This window comes from Saccoglossus kowalevskii, chromosome 11 (assembly GCF_978046115.1).
Source record: "Saccoglossus kowalevskii chromosome 11, keSacKowa6.1, whole genome shotgun sequence".
Classification (NCBI taxonomy): Eukaryota; Metazoa; Hemichordata; class Enteropneusta; family Harrimaniidae; genus Saccoglossus; species Saccoglossus kowalevskii.
Window position 1 is genome coordinate 25,591,773 of NC_140651.1, and position 17,759 is coordinate 25,609,531.

Consider the following 17,759-nt stretch of genomic DNA (forward strand, 5'->3'; position numbering starts at 1 on the left):
CTGAAGCCAAACAGTTTTCACGCATACTAACGGTCGGAAATCTGGTTCCATCTGGTTCCATCTGGTTCCATTTAATCTACGGAATCATAAATAACAATTTAGTTTTGATGGATTCGCGTAACCTGCTATCGGAAAGTTTGACTATTTCGTTCATTACGTACTGTTGCGAGAAATAAAGGAGGCGAGACTCGGTGCAGATCTACGACGTCACAGCCAACGCACTCATTCCCGTGTACTTGGAAGTCAGTGTGGATTCCGTAGCGCTCTCCAGATTATTACGGTGAAGGTTATTCGCTTATAGCACTGCCTTAGTGAACGTAGAGGGCGGTATACACTATTGAAAGCATCGTAAATTCACACCACACCCTCATTCCCACCCCATATCTAGGTGTACCATAATAATTATCTTTAAAAAAACAACATGAACAACACAGTTTTTGTGTTTAGAAACATCAAGGACAAACTATGATCATGAATCACCAGTTTCAAAGAAAAAAATGTCACGTGTTCCTAGAATCCTGGACGACTATTAGTGATTTTGCAATACAGACAATGGAAATCCCCAATCATGCTTCCATGCACAAAAGTGAACTTTATGTTGACAAACTGTGTTTATGTTTGAAGTAGAACCAACTACCTTCGGTATTATGATAAACATATCTATGTTAATTAATTGTCGAAGTATTGCGATTTTATTTCCAAAATGATGTTACGGCCAAAACACAAAACCATACTCAGTCAGTCTGTCTGTCTGTCGCGCTGTGACAACGCGTAAAATAATGATACGTGGCTATTGTTCTAAACAAGTTCAGGTTGAAATGAACAAGTACATCGAATTCCCGGAAAACATCGGACAATGTAACCAATAGAATCGGATAAAAAGGGGTAAACTAACAAATTAATATCGTATTTAGTTGATGACATGTCAATGAACAATTTCACGTATACTAAGCGACCGGAAATCTGGTTCCATCTGGTTCTATCTGATATAGCTGAATATTACGTTTTGTGTATTGAATCATGAACCAGTTCCGACGGATCCGCGCACACTGCCCCCGGACAGGATGATTACTATCGTATAGTCTGTCGCGAGACCGGTACTAAATGATCGATAGTCTATGTCGATCTATGACGTCACGTCCAGTGCGCACATTCCCCACGTACTTGGAAATCAGCGTGGATTCTCCAACGGGTCAGAGTCAAAAATAACAACCCACACACTGTTTATAAACCGTGCTTGCACGTAGCCGGGTAGCCAGAGTGGACATAATATCGCTGGTGTACTGATATTACAATTAGAAATTACCAAAGCAATACTGTAACAGTTGACGACTTTTAGAAAGACACAGAATGTTCAGCCATATGGATTATATGGAAAAGGTACGTGTATCTCAAAACAATTATATCACTATTGGCGCACAGTACTTGCATTTTCACAATTATATTATAATAATTTTAAATTCATGATATTCATGATAGGACATTTTTTTATAACGCAGGGCTTTTAACTTCTTTACCTTGAACTGCTTTAAAGGTATTCGCAAGTATGTTAAATACAAACGACCGTGTTTGCTAGAAGGTTTCTTGTTCGTTTATTTACGCATCATGATTATATTCATTTTTTTCATGTTGGTTGGTGAAAAAAAGATTACAAATTTATACCTATCCGTAATGGATCACAATAGATCGATATTCATGCGAATGAGTCATTTTTAAAAATAACAATACCGTAATTCACAGAATTGTAATATAAAGCTGTTAGTCCCCGAAGAAATGTGACGTTGATAAACGTGATAATCACCTGATATTAACAAAGAAATCGTGACTTCGAACTTGAAATTCGGCGAATTTATTCAATGTCGGTCAACTTCAATTGTTTTTTTAGCAGTGTTTCCTCAATAAGTCGGTGAATTTTGGTTATCTTGAAATTTTCAATATTTTTGGACTAGGTTTATAAACGAAATACTGTTGCATCATCGTTGTGTCTGAAAACTTAATTTATGGGTTGTGTATAAGTCCAATAAAACAGAAAACTGCAATATTTGGCTGAAATACGAAGCTTTTGTAGTTAAGCAATATGAACATTTAATGTCGTGCGATATTAATAAGTTCTAACTTAAGTTCTACTTCTAACGTAGTAGACGTTTGGTGGCAGTGCACGACATTCTGTCAAATGATCGTTCTGTCGAAAGTCAAAATTATCGTTGAAAAACTACTACATAATATGGTATAAATTGTTGAAATTTTTGTCGGTTGTGTAATAGAAATGATTTCAGGAAATGTCAGTTTTTATAGAAGGTCACTGAAAGATCTTAGTTTGGGCAATTATTTTTTCTCTTATTTTTTTAAACATGTTTTTCATCATTTATTTTTATCATACACTTTGATTCTTTCACTTAATTTTATTTGAATATATTATTTATGTGCTGGTAGTTTTGTAAACGTTTTGGTAATGGCGGATGTACGTAATAACAATGAAATAAATTACAAAATAATAAAAATATATAGGAAAAGTAAAATAACATATATAAGGTAATTAAATTCACGCCATAGAATACATTAGTTTTTAATCAGATTGTAGTTGGTTGTTTTAAGGTCACTTTTTAGTTGACTATGTTTTTCAAGAGTCAAGTTACATATTTTAAAATAAAAACAAACACATAGCACAATGTTATCAATTATGTATAGAGAAAGAGTTTAAGATCACTTAAGAAAACTTAAGTTAAGAAAACTTAAGTTTAGAAAAGTTAAGAAACCTTCATGTATTATCTGTGAATCAAGTGTAATCATCGACATGCTAAAAAACTGTGATTTTCTGACATTAGATCTCCGAAAATCATTTCTTCTCTACCATGATTTCGTCCTAAGTTAAATATAATTTAACGATAATTTTGATTTTCGACGATATGTCGTAGACCCATTTGACCGTGAAGGGCCTAACTAAATTAAGATAATTACATTAATTGTTCAAAGTCGAGAAAACTTTTTTAAAAAGTGTTACAGTACACGAATGATTGTCACAATAAAAAAGTGCCAATAAATGGCACAATTTGTTGACCAGTGCTGCTGTAGAACATCTTATTGTTAAAAGAACAATCTCCCAGGAAATGTTGCGAATTGTAGCAAAAGTTGGCAGGCCGCCAGTGATATGTTAAGGTGAAATAGTATATGTGGAAAGAAGGGGGCTCGTTATTAAAAGGGTCAATAACCGTTGAGTAGATCTACTATGTGCACTGTCAAGCACGACACTGAAGGGCGGGTCCACTCAACAATATTCAAAGAAAATCCATACCAGTACATATACATTCAAACAGGTTGGTTTTGTCTTCTATCATTTTTCAAAGTACCCAATAACAATTTTGTAACGCAGTCATAATAATAATAATAATAATAATAATAATAATAATAATAATAATAATAATAATAATAATAATAATAATAATTTTTAAAAAGGGTCCGTACCTCCAATTTCCCCCTCTCACATGACCCAATCTATTTACACATCAGATGCATGTCACGTCACTCACCTATCATTTATTACTACAAAGTCACACCAATAAAATCAGCAATTTCAGAGATATGACTTCGTGGTTATACACACGCATTCCCTTTTTTATGCTAACTGTTTCCAAGAAACAAAAAGGCGCGCTCTCATAAAAAGCTAAAATGGTATCCTCAAGCAATTGGACACAGGGGTCACGTGTCAATCTATTTTTAATAATTGAACCAAATGTGTGCGAATAAACGAAAATAATATTTTACACAATGACGTTTAAACCAGGTACTAATTGGAATGCAAAGTAAGATTTATTTATTTATGTTTATATTTGTAATTTTGGGGTATTCGCGGCGTAAATCAAATTATGTTATTTCCCGTGGATGCTATTGAGTCAATAACGCGCACAGGGCCTATCCACAGGGAGTTGGACAAACTTATGTATTTTAATAAATTATTAAATAATAAAATGTTATATAACTTTTCTTTCCTGGTATCGATTTCAAGTAATCACTGATCTTTGTTTATACCACTCTTTCCTTCATCACGACTTTGTTACGCGCTAATGTTATATGCAAATTTTAACGCGCGTTGTAGACACATAGGGTAAAATTTGCATAGAACATTAGCGCGTAACAAAGTTGTGTTAAAGGAAAGAGTGGTATAAACAAAGGGGGGTAAAAAAAAGACCAGGAGGGGGGTGGTAAAAGAAAAGTTATATAACATTTTATTATTTAATAATTTATTAAAATACATAAGTTTGTCCAACTCCCTGTGATAGATCCCGATATCCAGGTAAGATGTTACGTCACAGAACGTTCTACGTTTTTGTGGACGCGCACCACTGTGCCATGTACTGTGAGTGCATTAATCTTTAACAGGGGTTTAATTTGACTTTTTTTTCTAAAATGCGCTAAATTCAATGTACACGAACATATAAGTATCAATAAACCTAAAGTTTGTCAACTAAAATAATATATCAATATTTCATATTTCAATTTGTCATTTGTCTTCGTCTCAACTGGTGGACCGAGATGCTTGCCTAATTGATTGGTTTTCGTCTGAACGACACCCCTTCTGAAAATCATGAAAAATCATTTGAGTTAACAATAGAGAAACTTTCGTAAAATCTCTGTTTACATGACATCAACATCCTGTAATCGTGGCGATGTTCGAATATGTTGACAATAACTTCAGTTCAGTTTGCAGTGTGTGATGTTTATCCAAGTTTAACTGTATAACTGCTTCAAATCAGGAAAATATTCGTGATGTCATCAAGCTGTGGAATGCTTTCCCTTCTCTCACTTCGTGCTTGCTCTAGGGACTTTGCCGATTTGTACAATTTTCACGGTCGAAGGTTCTAAGGAATGGTCACTGCGCCCTCTAGCGACAAAGATTATGCTATAATTTTCCCCCCCAAATTGTTCTGTATTTTTCTATAATTATACACGTGGCCACAATTGACTTTAAAAGGGTTAAAAACAGTCAACAGAGGGCGCAATACAAGGCATGCCAGTCAACCATTTCGGTCAAATCCGACGGGTGTAAATCACAAAACGGTGGGTGGGTGGGTGTCATACAAAGTGAGATGTGAAGTTCAAATGATCTATCTAATTGTGGATTTGCGGAAACCATATATCAGTTTTTCCATCGATGCGATAATTCGTGGTAATGAAAGTGACTAATTTATACTTAAGAGTTTCGTGATGTGATCATTGTCAAAATTGTATTCTGGTATTGAGACTATTATGTGAACGTTGGCGATCGTCTCGGTTTCCAATCTGATTGTCTATTCGAATTGAATTTGCTAAAGGCCGGTTTACACGATAAGATTGATCTGTTCAGATTATTCAGACGCATGAAAATATCCACAAAGATTCGCAACTGTTCCTAATTACTCCGCCCGCAGTAATTCCCTGGGTTGCTGCCAATCGCGCACATTAATACCATATTTCACATAGCAGTCCTGATACCCAAATGCAGCTGTAAGTATGATCTGGGGGTGCATTCATAACATGAGACTACATCAGTTTACTCGATTTCTGTATACTGCGACTGTCTATTATCGCGCGAACTCATTTAGAGATGCCAGAGATAACGGCCATGAGTGAGCGTAGGCGGGTGCGTGGACGCGTTAGTGGGCGTAACAGATGCATGATAACAGGTTTCTGATAGGCTCGATAATTTGGGAGCCATGTCTACCTTTCTTAATTTCATGCTCACTGACACTACACTGTTCATACTAGTAATTACCATTTTTAAAATAAATTTCAGCAGTACCGTTATTTTATCAAAAGTCATCATAAGTATAAAGTATTTCGAATTATTTCGAGAGAAAAATGCAAGGCAGTAAAAGTAATTGGTTGGGCATAACCCGAATATTTGCAGCAATTGTTGATATACGGCTTTCAATCTGATATCAGTATCAATATCGTATGTATTTGATGGTGTCAGTGTGTCGTGTAGATCTGATCAATATTACAGATAAGCTAGTCACGACGCACAGAACTGGGGACCTCAACGCTTGTTCAAATATTAATGGTTCCAGGGCATACGCGGGTCGTGATAAAATTATCTAGGGGCCAGTCGACACTCATTTGGGGGGTCTACGCGTCAAACAGAACGCGGGTACAAGAAATGTATCTAACATAGTTACCATGGCAATATAACGGTATCTTATATCGCCTTGGTTTTAAAATTAATCAGTTATTTTTTGTAGGTAAATCCGACACTGGTCCGAGGCTCGCTCTGATGGTAATTATTCTAATTTTAGCATAGTACTATATTCAGATTCAGAGGCCTGGTGACATTCAAGTAGTTATTCCACGGTTACTATAGTAACTTGGTTAAAGTATAGTAGTTTGAGAATCATAACTGTTTTATTAAATTATTATTAGGTTCATCGCCGAAACCAATGTAGCGATTCACTTCACTTATCGCAGTCTTCCGCGAATTTCTTAATATAGACTTCCGTGGTGCCTGGAGAATTCGGGTTCCGATTTCCGCAGTTCTTTCTTTGTATCGGGGTTTTCTTGGCCAGTCAACGCTTTATCCTAGGAAGTGTTGTATCGACATATTTGCAGATAAATGAAATTTAGTAGATCTTATGCTCTGACCAACCAACGACACTCATCATTTCGCCCACCTGTTACTGTCGAAAAAGTGCCAACTATTTACTTCCGATTTGGCCCGCAGGAAATTTTAGTTGTTATATTAAGGAAACATCTGCGAATCAAAGTGCGCACAGCGTTTTTTTTTTTTTTTCAGTTCCATGTTCTACGTAACTTCCGTATTCGTCATGCATAATGCTACGGCGATGGTGCCGATGTCCATCGCGCGTTAAATACCCAGACTTGGCGACAGTTTTTTTGACCTCTTGAACAGCTCGGTGACAGCTGGTGTAAGTACACTCGGATATTTTAAATTTAGGAAATATATTGCATTTAGTTGTTAGTTGACTGTATAACGCTGTCATAATGCTGTCATAACGATATTACATCTACAACAAATACAGCGCCGACGATGATGTACACCGACACGCGGAAACTATACTTCCCTCTTATGCGAGCGAAACCTTACTACTTATTTATGATATAGCGATGTGTCACAGCCTCAGTTCTATGATATGAAAAGTTCTACGAGTTTTACAATGGGTTGTCTAGGCGATGTATAAAGTTTTCTATATTGATTTATTCATGAACTTCAAAAATATACGATAATGAGTTCCGGGTAGAGAGTACAATAGTGTATATGCCAGGCTACGAATAATAGTAACTCAGGAACCGAATCAGCACACAACAAACGCGGACAAAATCACAATGGGACAGTCCCCGAACAGCACCTTTGTACGATGTCATTGTGCCGTTCGCGTAGAGCAATAGGGTAATCCCCTAATCGCTGCCACGGTTCCTCACGTCGTTGAGGAACTGTGTCGCCATTGATTGATATCCTGCTGGCGGTGATTTCCATCCAGCTGTCTCATCCGTGCAGTTTTGTATAGCTTCACCTCGGAGCTTTCTCTTTTATTTTTTTCCTTCAAAAACACCTCTGCTCACCGCATTATTTAAGCTGTTCCGCGCCTAGCCTGGGACAGTAATCGTACCTGGGTGTACACGTCATATGGTAGCCGGGGTTCAATTCACGCGATATCTCTGCCTTTTTACCTTCATTGTTTCCTGTTTTTTTTTTCTTTTTGCAAAATGAACTTGTTCCTATAATTAGAGGGAACAATATGTATGATATGTGTCGAGCAGTCTCATTCTACGCGATACGAGTACGGGCCCGGGGAAAACCGTTCTGCTCGCATCTGTGAGGTTTCGTAATATGATTTGAAGATCGTCGCATGGCAACATCCCTTGTGGATCAAATACTTTTGTATTTATAAAGTTTGGACAATATAGAACACATTTGATATTAAACTAGCTGGTTATCCGCGGTCAAGAACCAATTTATTGTTTTAAGTATCGTGGCTATTGAAATGTCATCTTTCAACATTGACCTTCGCGCTAACGATCTAGAAACCATTGACTAGTCACCGCGAAATGAGCTAAAATAACGGCTTGTATATGAGCCTCTGATTCCGAGTTATGGCCACAATAACGCGGACACGGACTGTGATATATTTGTATCTGTAATGTTTAACGGACCCTATCTCCAAAACTAAGAGGTCCATACAAATCGAAGACCCGATTGTTATCTTGTGAAGAAACAGCGAAAACGTCAAAAACTGAGAGTGAACGACAAAAAAAGAGCAAGCCCCGCCAATTATTCACAGATTTCCGCGAAATTTATTCTCCTAAGCAAATATTAACAAGAAAGGTACACGATCGTATCCTCCTATATATTGGTATAGTTGCTTAGCAACTGGTGGAGAATACTATAATCGCAATTAAACTATAAAATAATAACTGGTAATTTTTCCCCTCTCGGTACCTCAAAGGAAAAAATGAATATCATTTCAACTACTTCCGTGTAACAGTTGAAGTCAATGGCGATCTCATGTCATTCGCACATTTCTATATATTTGGGATTTTTTATCTTATTTTGTGATTACAGGTATGATGGATGTAACGCTTATTGCATGCATGACGTCATATACTAAGACATCCCAGAGAAATTAAAATAGTGAATTTTTGGAAAGCATTCGATGATTGAGATGTGTTATTAAAATCAATAAAACTACCCGGTAACACTAGTTGTATAGAAACTTGTAGACTATGGATAAGGATACTGTACAGACACTTCCGCATTTAACGTCACGAGAACAACATAACTACCTATTTTGTATGTGTGAGAGTGGATATATTTTTAATCGTTGTTTATTTCATGTTTAGATATTCCCAAACAAAAGTCGTCTAGCATGGTCGGTATTATATACGGAACAACACCTAGCTTATATATGAATACCGAGTTACTTTGTCATTTACCAGGCCATTCTTGGGTGTAGTGGGAATTGCTAGATTCCCATGTTAAACAAGAACCGTTATCAGCAAAACTAGTTACTAGTATACTGGTTGAAAGACGTTGGTGTTTGTTATAGGATACAGGATACATGATATTTTATTTGGAACGTACACAATACAGAGCTTGAGTAAAGTCCAAAAAACAATTTGAAAACAAAAAGAAATAACATGACTTGTGCATCCATGTATTCTGCGTCGGTAATTTGGTGTCAGCTATCTTATTTTTTGTCTTGGGGTCCTTTTTTGAGCTGCTGTGCCAAAAATTACCGCTGATGATCTCACGATGGATTACTTGTGAGTAAATCGGCTACAGGCAACGGCATTTGTTTGACTCAGCGGAGGCTTTGATTTAGTGATATCGAACTAAAAGTTATTGCTGTTGCTATGGCAATTGTATAGTGATCTTGTACCATATACATGTTTAGATCGTATTAACCAAACACACATGTATCGTGTGATCATCATGGACAAATACGATAACTGTTACATGGTTGATCTCAGATGGCATCAATGTCACCTATCTTTCAAAAACTACTAGTACGTATTATATTTTATTAGAATTTACAGTGATTAATGACCGATGCCATGCGTAGAACACAATCTTTTCATTCGTTTGAGAACAGTCGACGTCACTTCCTGAGCACAGTCCTTGTGGTCCATGCGTCTTTCCCCAAATGATTTGACTTGACAGTTTTGTGTTTGTCATTTTGTTGATCTGCGTTTTTCACTTATGACACATAGCGACAAGTATATAAAGGACATGGAAATCAGTGATCTTTGATAACGATTGTAAAGGTGCCGTTTCTTGTTTTCACATATGTAGTAGGGGCCGTGAATTACGCAGTTAGAATTACAAAACTCTCTCTTCTGGGCAGGATATACACTAGTATGACGAAAAGAATCACCATGGAAACAGCATAGAATAATTAGTCACACAGCTGTTACAATATTATCAGAATAGTAATCTGTGTCGATCTTTTAAATATGTATATAAATATTTTACCTAATCTACATACTAGTATTACAAATAATACACATTATATAGTTTTTGTTTTTACTTGGAGTGCGTTTGCGTCGGGGTGCCAAGGGGCGCCACGAGCCTGCCAAGTTTTTGTTCGACTGCCATGTGACGTCACAACTGGGGGGCGACTCGGGGCAGTTTTTACCTCCCCTGCTTACAGTGCCGGGGAAGTTTAAGGAAAATATATTGAAATACAAAATTTTAAACCAATAAAATGGCGTATTTGATGACATACTAGTCTGATGCGTGGAATCGTGATTTTCAGATTAGTTTAGCAACCGGCCATCCATCAACCAGCTGACTGAATGAGGATTATGAGAATTATTGTACTTCAAGCAGTACTTATTCTTCGTAAAATACCGATATGATATACATACTAATAAAAGTTGCCATAGAAACATCGTGCTGATAGTAAAAGACCAGTTTTCCGGTTTTAGTGTCACATCTTAACGTGGTTGACTGAGCACGCCATCAAATTCACCGTCAAATCTCACTTGAATATTAATTGTCTCATGATTAAACCACTTGAACCGGAGGATCGTCGCCTGCGCACGCGCGGGAATAGACCATTTTCCGTACACTGCGAGAATCACGCGTTATGCGTGAAATCGAACGTAAAAACAGGACAAACAAAGGTCATAGCGTCGTAGTCGCGTCAAACATCGCGTGGGATTCGACAAACGCGAAAGTATTTCGGGGACATTTCCATGCTTAATAATGTGCTGTCCACATTTGATGATAGGCAATTTCGATTAAGTAAGGGTATTCGGAAGCAATATTCCTCTGTCGAAGATCGGCCGGTCGATGTGAGCTACGAAATAAAGAAATTCTAGTTCAAAATCAAATCGTTCGATTTTTGCGGCAGACGTTCGACGCGCGTCTTTCATGCATCTCGCGAGATCTCGCAATTGTTCGGAAAATCACCTATTGAGTTTGGCTGGTTCCCGCCTCAAGTGTCATGGCGTACCAAGCCACAAGAGGCCGGTAACTAGTAATAAATCCGGCATTCTGATTGGTACATCACTTTCTCGTTGCTTGTTCCATTTCCTACCTGCCATTCGCAAAGGACGCCGGGAACCAGCGAACTATTGAGTACGAAGTGACGATAACAACGCACGCTAAAAACGCAAAGACTCATGGGTAGACGCTTGTTTGTTTGAGACTCGCCACGACTGACTGACTGACTGACTGTCTGTCTGTCGCATGCTCAGGTCCCAGCTCAGGTGACGACTCCTGTGCTTTGAGGATTCTTATAGTCGTCTGAAATGCCAATGTTTGTATACGACGAGCAATATTATATACAATTAGTAGCAATAATGCAGCCTATCCAACCTTTTACGACTTACAAAGTTTATAGAACTGACGTGTTCTAAAATGAAATTATACTCCATTTATCAATAATAAATTGTTTAAAATCACGTAAATCCCCGTCTTTGTGGAGTAATATGTTATTCTCATTTAGAGTACAAGGGTTAACTAAATGATGAACGTCGGCCTGCTTTCTACTATTAAATAGACCGTAGCGTGCCTTGTCAATTTGACATCACGTAAGCTCGTCAAATTGCGTACATGACGCCAAGGGCTCGGCACTGTCTGGTGCATGCAAACCAGAGGGTGTCGTGCGTTCGGTTGCTGTATTTGTCACTATTTCGAAGGCGTCGTATATTTCGGTATTTGTTAATTAATTACACGAAATTCATTTTTTCATTTTTGCCAGTGTTTTTCAAGTAAAATATTGCTATGGTAGCGGTGCTTAGATAGATATTCTGACGACGATTCCGAAACTAGGCGCAAATTTTGTATTGGTTGCTTTATGACAGTTGTTGTTTGTCGTGACAGGAAGTGTCACAGATCATGGAGGTAAAATACATGCACAATTATAACGTTTTTTTTTTTTACCATTGTTGCTATAGTAAGGATATTATGCTGATATAAATTGTTGACTAAATATGGCCAAAAAACACACTATTATATCGTGACTGGTGGGGTAGATTACTCGTATTGCAAATGCTATATGTATTAAAAAAACTAAATAGGTCACAGACTCGGCACCGCTATGTGATTGTATTAATTATCCACGCCATGGCAAATCATCGTTATATTGTGCGCGGTTTCTTCTAGTAACCGTGGTTTAGGTCAATTAATTAAAATCGACACAGTGGAATATATGTCTGAAACTACAACGATATTTGACGAGATAAGGGCAAAGTGTTGCCAACGCGAGTCAACACTCAACAGACACTTAAATACAAGAACTATATAGCGCCTACATGATAATTCACATGGACTATCAAATCTTTGGACTAGTCACAGAATAATTGTCGTGCATTGTGGTATGTGTCGAGGGCGTTGTGCATTACAGTATTTGTCAGTATATCGAAGGCGTTGTGCATTCCAGTATTTGTCAGTATATCGAGGGTGCCGTGTATTATGGCATTTGTCAGTATATCGAGGGCGTTGTGCATTACAGTATTTGTCAGTATATCAAGGGCGCCGTTTATTACGACATTTACAGTATACCGAGGGTGTTGTACATTATAGCATTTGTCAGTATATCGAGGGCGTTGTGCATTACAGTATTTGTCAGTATATCGAGGGCGCCGTTTATTACGACATTTGACAGTATACCGAAGGTGTTGTACATTATGGCATTTGTCAGTATATCGAGGGCGTTGTGCATTACAGTATTTGTCAGTATATCGAGGGCGCCGTTTATTACGACATTCGACAGTATACCGAGGGTGTTGTACATTTTGGCATTTGTCAGTATATCGAGGGCGTTGTGCATTGCAGTATTTGTCAGTAAATCGCGGGCGCCGTATTACGGCATTTGTCAGTATATCGAGGGCGTCGTATATTGCGATATTTGACAGTATATCGAGGGCGTTGTACATTACGGCATTTGTCAGAATAACGAGGGCGCCGTGTATTGCGACATTTGACAGTATATCGAGGGTGTTGTACATTACAGCATTTGTCAGAATAACGAGGGCGTCGTATATTGCGATATTTGACAGTATATCGAGGGTGTTGTACATTGCGACATTTGTCAGAATAACGAGGGCGTCGTATATTGCGGCATTTGTCAGTATATCGAGGGCGTTGTACATTACGGCATTTGTCAGAATAACGAGGGCGCCGTGTATTGCGGCATTTGTCAGAATAACGAGAAAGTCATACACTGTGCCGATGAACATTTGGTGTAATCTAATGAATTGACATCGTTTTTATAGATATCTATCTCCCCACGCGTTCAGTTTAGCGTGTCACAGCCACGATACTGCCCGGGGAAATGGTGGTCGTGACAGATAAATAATATTCTCGCAGCACTGTTATAAAATCGTCCCCAGTGAGATTGGTTATAATACCCCAGATTATTTCTATCGATCGCGTGTTTTTATTAATAGGACTTAAATCCGGTGTCTTCGTGACTCTCTTCTTATGTATTCACTAATATCCTTGTACCAATAGCACAGCCCCAGTCTTGCATGTTTCTACCTTCCATGGTTAAATGTAGGCGACCCCAAGCACGGTCACGTGTCAGTGACGTTTGAAATGACGCGATGATGTCTTCAGCCAATCATTGCGGTACTGGGCTATCGATTCTTGATTGGTCCGATTTATGGATTGTATTTGAGAGCACGTGATTATACTCTCATGCTTCCGCGAGCAATGAAAACCCCTAATATTTATTTGGCTATGAATAAAAGAGAGAAAATCAAACTTCAGCATGGCTGTCTGTATGTGTGACATCTGGTCACATCACTGCTTATTCTGGGTGTAAATCATGCTGTAATTAAATATACAACACAAAAAGAGAGTAGATGAGAGATGCAAGCTTGATCTGACATTGGCGGCAAGGGGGGCAGAGAGAGCGGTAGTCCCCTCGAATAAATGTTGCCCCTCCAAAATCAAACTGGAAACCCTCGTGTAAGCAAAATTTGCTCCTCAAAATGCAGGAAATATCGTTTCAGAGGGTCTATATTTCAAAATTTGTGAGGGGGACCATGCCCCCGGACCCTCTATTAAGGTCGCACCTTCGGCGCAAGGCCGATGCAAAGTTTCATGGCGCCGTCTCTGTTTGAATGTAAGTGTACTTTGAATTGCTAAATGACGAATTTGAACTTGTTTAATTGATGTAATTGTTGAGCATGCGAATTTTCTTTCTCTATTTATGTGCACTTTATTCATTGCTGCTTCGTGTGAGTTGAAATTGTCCATTTAACAGTAGCTCGTTTCCTCACGGGCTTGTGCAAAAACAGTCCCTCACAGTTGAGGGCTCAGTGTGGTCGACGTAAATTTGATTCTTGACTTACAATATAATTCACACTTCAATGAATGAAAAAAAAAACCGTTTGGTGTCTATAAATGGCCTTGATCCAAATTGGCGTGACGTCACACCCAAATACGACGATGCAGTCACGACTTTTACTGGATATCGAATGATTAATGCTATCTTTAGTAGACAATATTGCGTTGTCATAGCAACACTGGCAACGTCGTGCCCAGGGACAACGGGGACATGAATATACACGCCTGTTATTCGATGATCGATACGCGTTTTATATGGCTCGTCTAGAGAAGCGGGAATTAATGAATCGAATTAATTTCCGGGACAATTGTGGACAACTGTCGATTGGTTACCAGGCAAGTGATATGTGTTATTACTTCACCCATAATACACTGCGATGCTAATTACTCGTTTCCCGTGCTGGTTACGCAGAGTAAACATACATCTATTTTTGCTTACCAAATTGGTGGCGTAATAAACAGATTTCCGAGAACAACAAAGGCAAGTAACTCGAAGCACTCTAGCGTTATAAGACGAACCATGTTTGTTGCAAAAAAAAAAAGAACACTGTTAGTTTACCATGATTGGACTGTACTGTTTATCCGCGAATACAATATCGAACACAATTATTGCAATTTCTTTTTTAGAAACTCTCAGTAGAGCAGTTGACACAAATTATGTTTCTTCCGCCGCCAAACTAACCCGAGCTGTTCCGACCCATGTCGCTACTTCCTGCCGCCATCTCTTGTCGTCATTTCCTGTCACCAACTTCTGTCGTCATTTCCTGTCGCCATCCCCTGTGCGGACAATAAATGTTGCAAAACGTTTTATCGCCATTGTTAAGAACATGAAATTCAGCACAGTTGTACTACTCGGGTAATTGAGCCCTTTCTGATATTATAGTGTCAATTGGTTTATACTATTTTTTCTTAGGGTTGATAAAATGATGGTGAAAGTTTGTGCATTTATATATTTCATGTGTTCACCAAATTGAAAATAATATCATGACTCATTCAACTAAACACGATATGTTTACAAAATAATAAGTAAAAGAATTTAAAAACTCAAATAAATGAACACTAACATATAAATAAAAATTACAGAAATAAATACCGTGGAGCGTACATGGCTAGGACTTTGCTTGTAACCGTATTTATAACAAAAATGTAAATAACGATCGACAGCTTTATTTAATAGTGATTGGCCCAATAGCTAAACATTGTCTACGCCCGTAATGAGGCGCTTGCTGATTGGTTAATGTTGAAGTAATTATTAATATTGATTAGAACCAACGATGATGTCACAATACAATTTCTGGGTTGTTCAATCTGTTTTGATTCATGACAATGTGTATTTATAAAACATTTATAACGACCCCAGCTTTCTGCCCTTCACTGTAATACAACATTAAAATACACAAGACGTGACCCCATTATAATAATATAGCACTCTATTACACATGATTGATGTCGGTTCTATTAAAAACAATTCCCCGTGCACGATTCTTCATAATCGTAATATCAGTCAGTTCATCTTATGCCATACACTCGGCCGCGCTCCGCTAATAAAAATAAATTTATAATTTGAGAAAAAATGAAAACCAATGTATCTCGTCATGTATTTTTTTCATGTGAGAATGAACACTAAATTTTCTCTGTTTTTGAAAAAAGGAAAAACTGTTTATAGTTCTCGCTGGTCACGAGTTTGATTTCACGTCATTGAAATTGTTATTTCATAACAATTCATTTAGGAACACATCGTTCGATGTTATTGATTGGTTTACTGCATTTGCGCATTGCATTATGGGACATGTGGGGGTATGAGCAACAACGGTTTTTGAGTGGTGGACTGGATGCGCGGCCTACTGTTTTCTCTCGCCCAATTATATGTAATCCATTTTTGTACGGGTTCCCGACTGGGTTGCGTAATCTTTGTATTTCACGTAGGAATATCGCTTTATTGTTTCCTTTCACGTCGCAGCACAGTCGTCACGACGCGTCGTGTTTGACATGGGTCCCATGCGATGCACACGACGCGAATAAAATACATTGCATGTATAACCATTGTCCGCCTGCACGATGTTGTTCCGTTCGGACATTCCTCTCTCCATTTGCTTTGCCAGAACATTCACTTTGAAAATTCAAGATGGACTAAGGCGTTTTTATTACAGATCGAACTCTGATAAAAACATTTTATTTTCGAGTAGGGTTCGCGATCACACCGACAATTTTACATTACTCAAACCCATCAAAATAATGACAGTCTCTCTATCATACAGATAAAGGGACTGTGCAATATATTCTTTATCTTGAATAATAATAATATCACGCCCCCTAGCGATGAAACTCTTTTATGTAAGTATTCGTAGGTGATAAGTATTTCTGTATAGTGGTTTGAAAAATTTACGATATTCTAAAGATGACGAGTCAAACTTAAACAAAACATTGCTTTCACCAGGGTTTTGTCTACGTGTGTTCTCAGACCACTAATAAAGTTATTTGTGGTCCGAGGTATGTTACGTCCAAATTGCGTTTCGCCGCTAGAGGGCGGAACATTACGTCACAGATGCGTTTTGCCACTAGAGGGCGGAACATTACGTCACAGATGCGTTTTGCCACTAGAGGGCGGAACATTACGTCACAGACATGTTTTGCCACTAGAGGGCGGGATATTGCGTCACATATGCTCGCCGCTAGAGGGCTGAACATTACGTCACAGACGTGTTTCGCCACTAGAGGGCGGAACATGATTCTAATGGAACTTAGTGAAAAAAATACGAAGACCGAATATCCTAGTAATTTTGTGGGAAATTACGTAACAAACCATTAACTAAGAAAGACTCGGTCAATACCCTAAAAATCGACTGACAATCGGAGTGCATAAAGCATGCATTTAGTCCAAATTCATAATCTCGCGACGAACCATACGCTGATGTAACTAGTACTCTGACAATGCCACAATATGAAGTTTGTCACAATCTCTATTCATGCCGTGCAAATACGATTACTTAGAGCTGAAACATTATCCCATCAATAAAAGTAGCGGACTGAATTAACCTCAGTGAAATGCACAAAAAATGACGTCTCGTGAGTGCCGTTCAATGAATTCATCCACAAGTTTCAGCGAATACCTATTTGAAAAATAGATACATGTAATTCTATTACCCTCTATAATCTTCAATCGGGGTCAAATAGGAACCGTTTAATGTCGTGACGGAATTTAATAAAACATACATATGGTCACTATCTACAAAGCATAATACCTATTATACCTATTTCAACGAGTTATATTGTTATGCAATTTTAAATTACATTCCATGCACAATATTTGAAATATTAATCGTATATACTAATAATATGCTATTTTATCGTGTTGAATGTATGTTGAATTAATTTGCATAAATTAGCATATTTTTAAGTGGGAGGTACAACCTAGTGGGATTGAATACAGTGACGTGCCATGGATCGTGTTTTCAAATATCGCTACTGG

At 38.0% G+C, this 17,759-nt stretch overlaps 1 protein-coding gene across 1 annotated transcript in view; it reads left to right on the forward strand.

Moving 5' to 3' along the window:
- The first annotated feature begins 1,365 nt into the window (after window positions 1-1,365).
- LOC100377649 (NEDD4-binding protein 1-like) overlaps window positions 1,366-17,759 on the forward strand; it is a 53,452-nt gene continuing 37,058 nt past the window's right edge. The window contains exon 1 of the mRNA XM_085505066.1: window positions 1,366-1,380. Coding sequence (XP_085361192.1) covers window positions 1,372-1,380 — 9 coding nt within the window. The 5' untranslated portion in view covers window positions 1,366-1,371. The remainder of the gene's footprint in view (window positions 1,381-17,759) is intronic.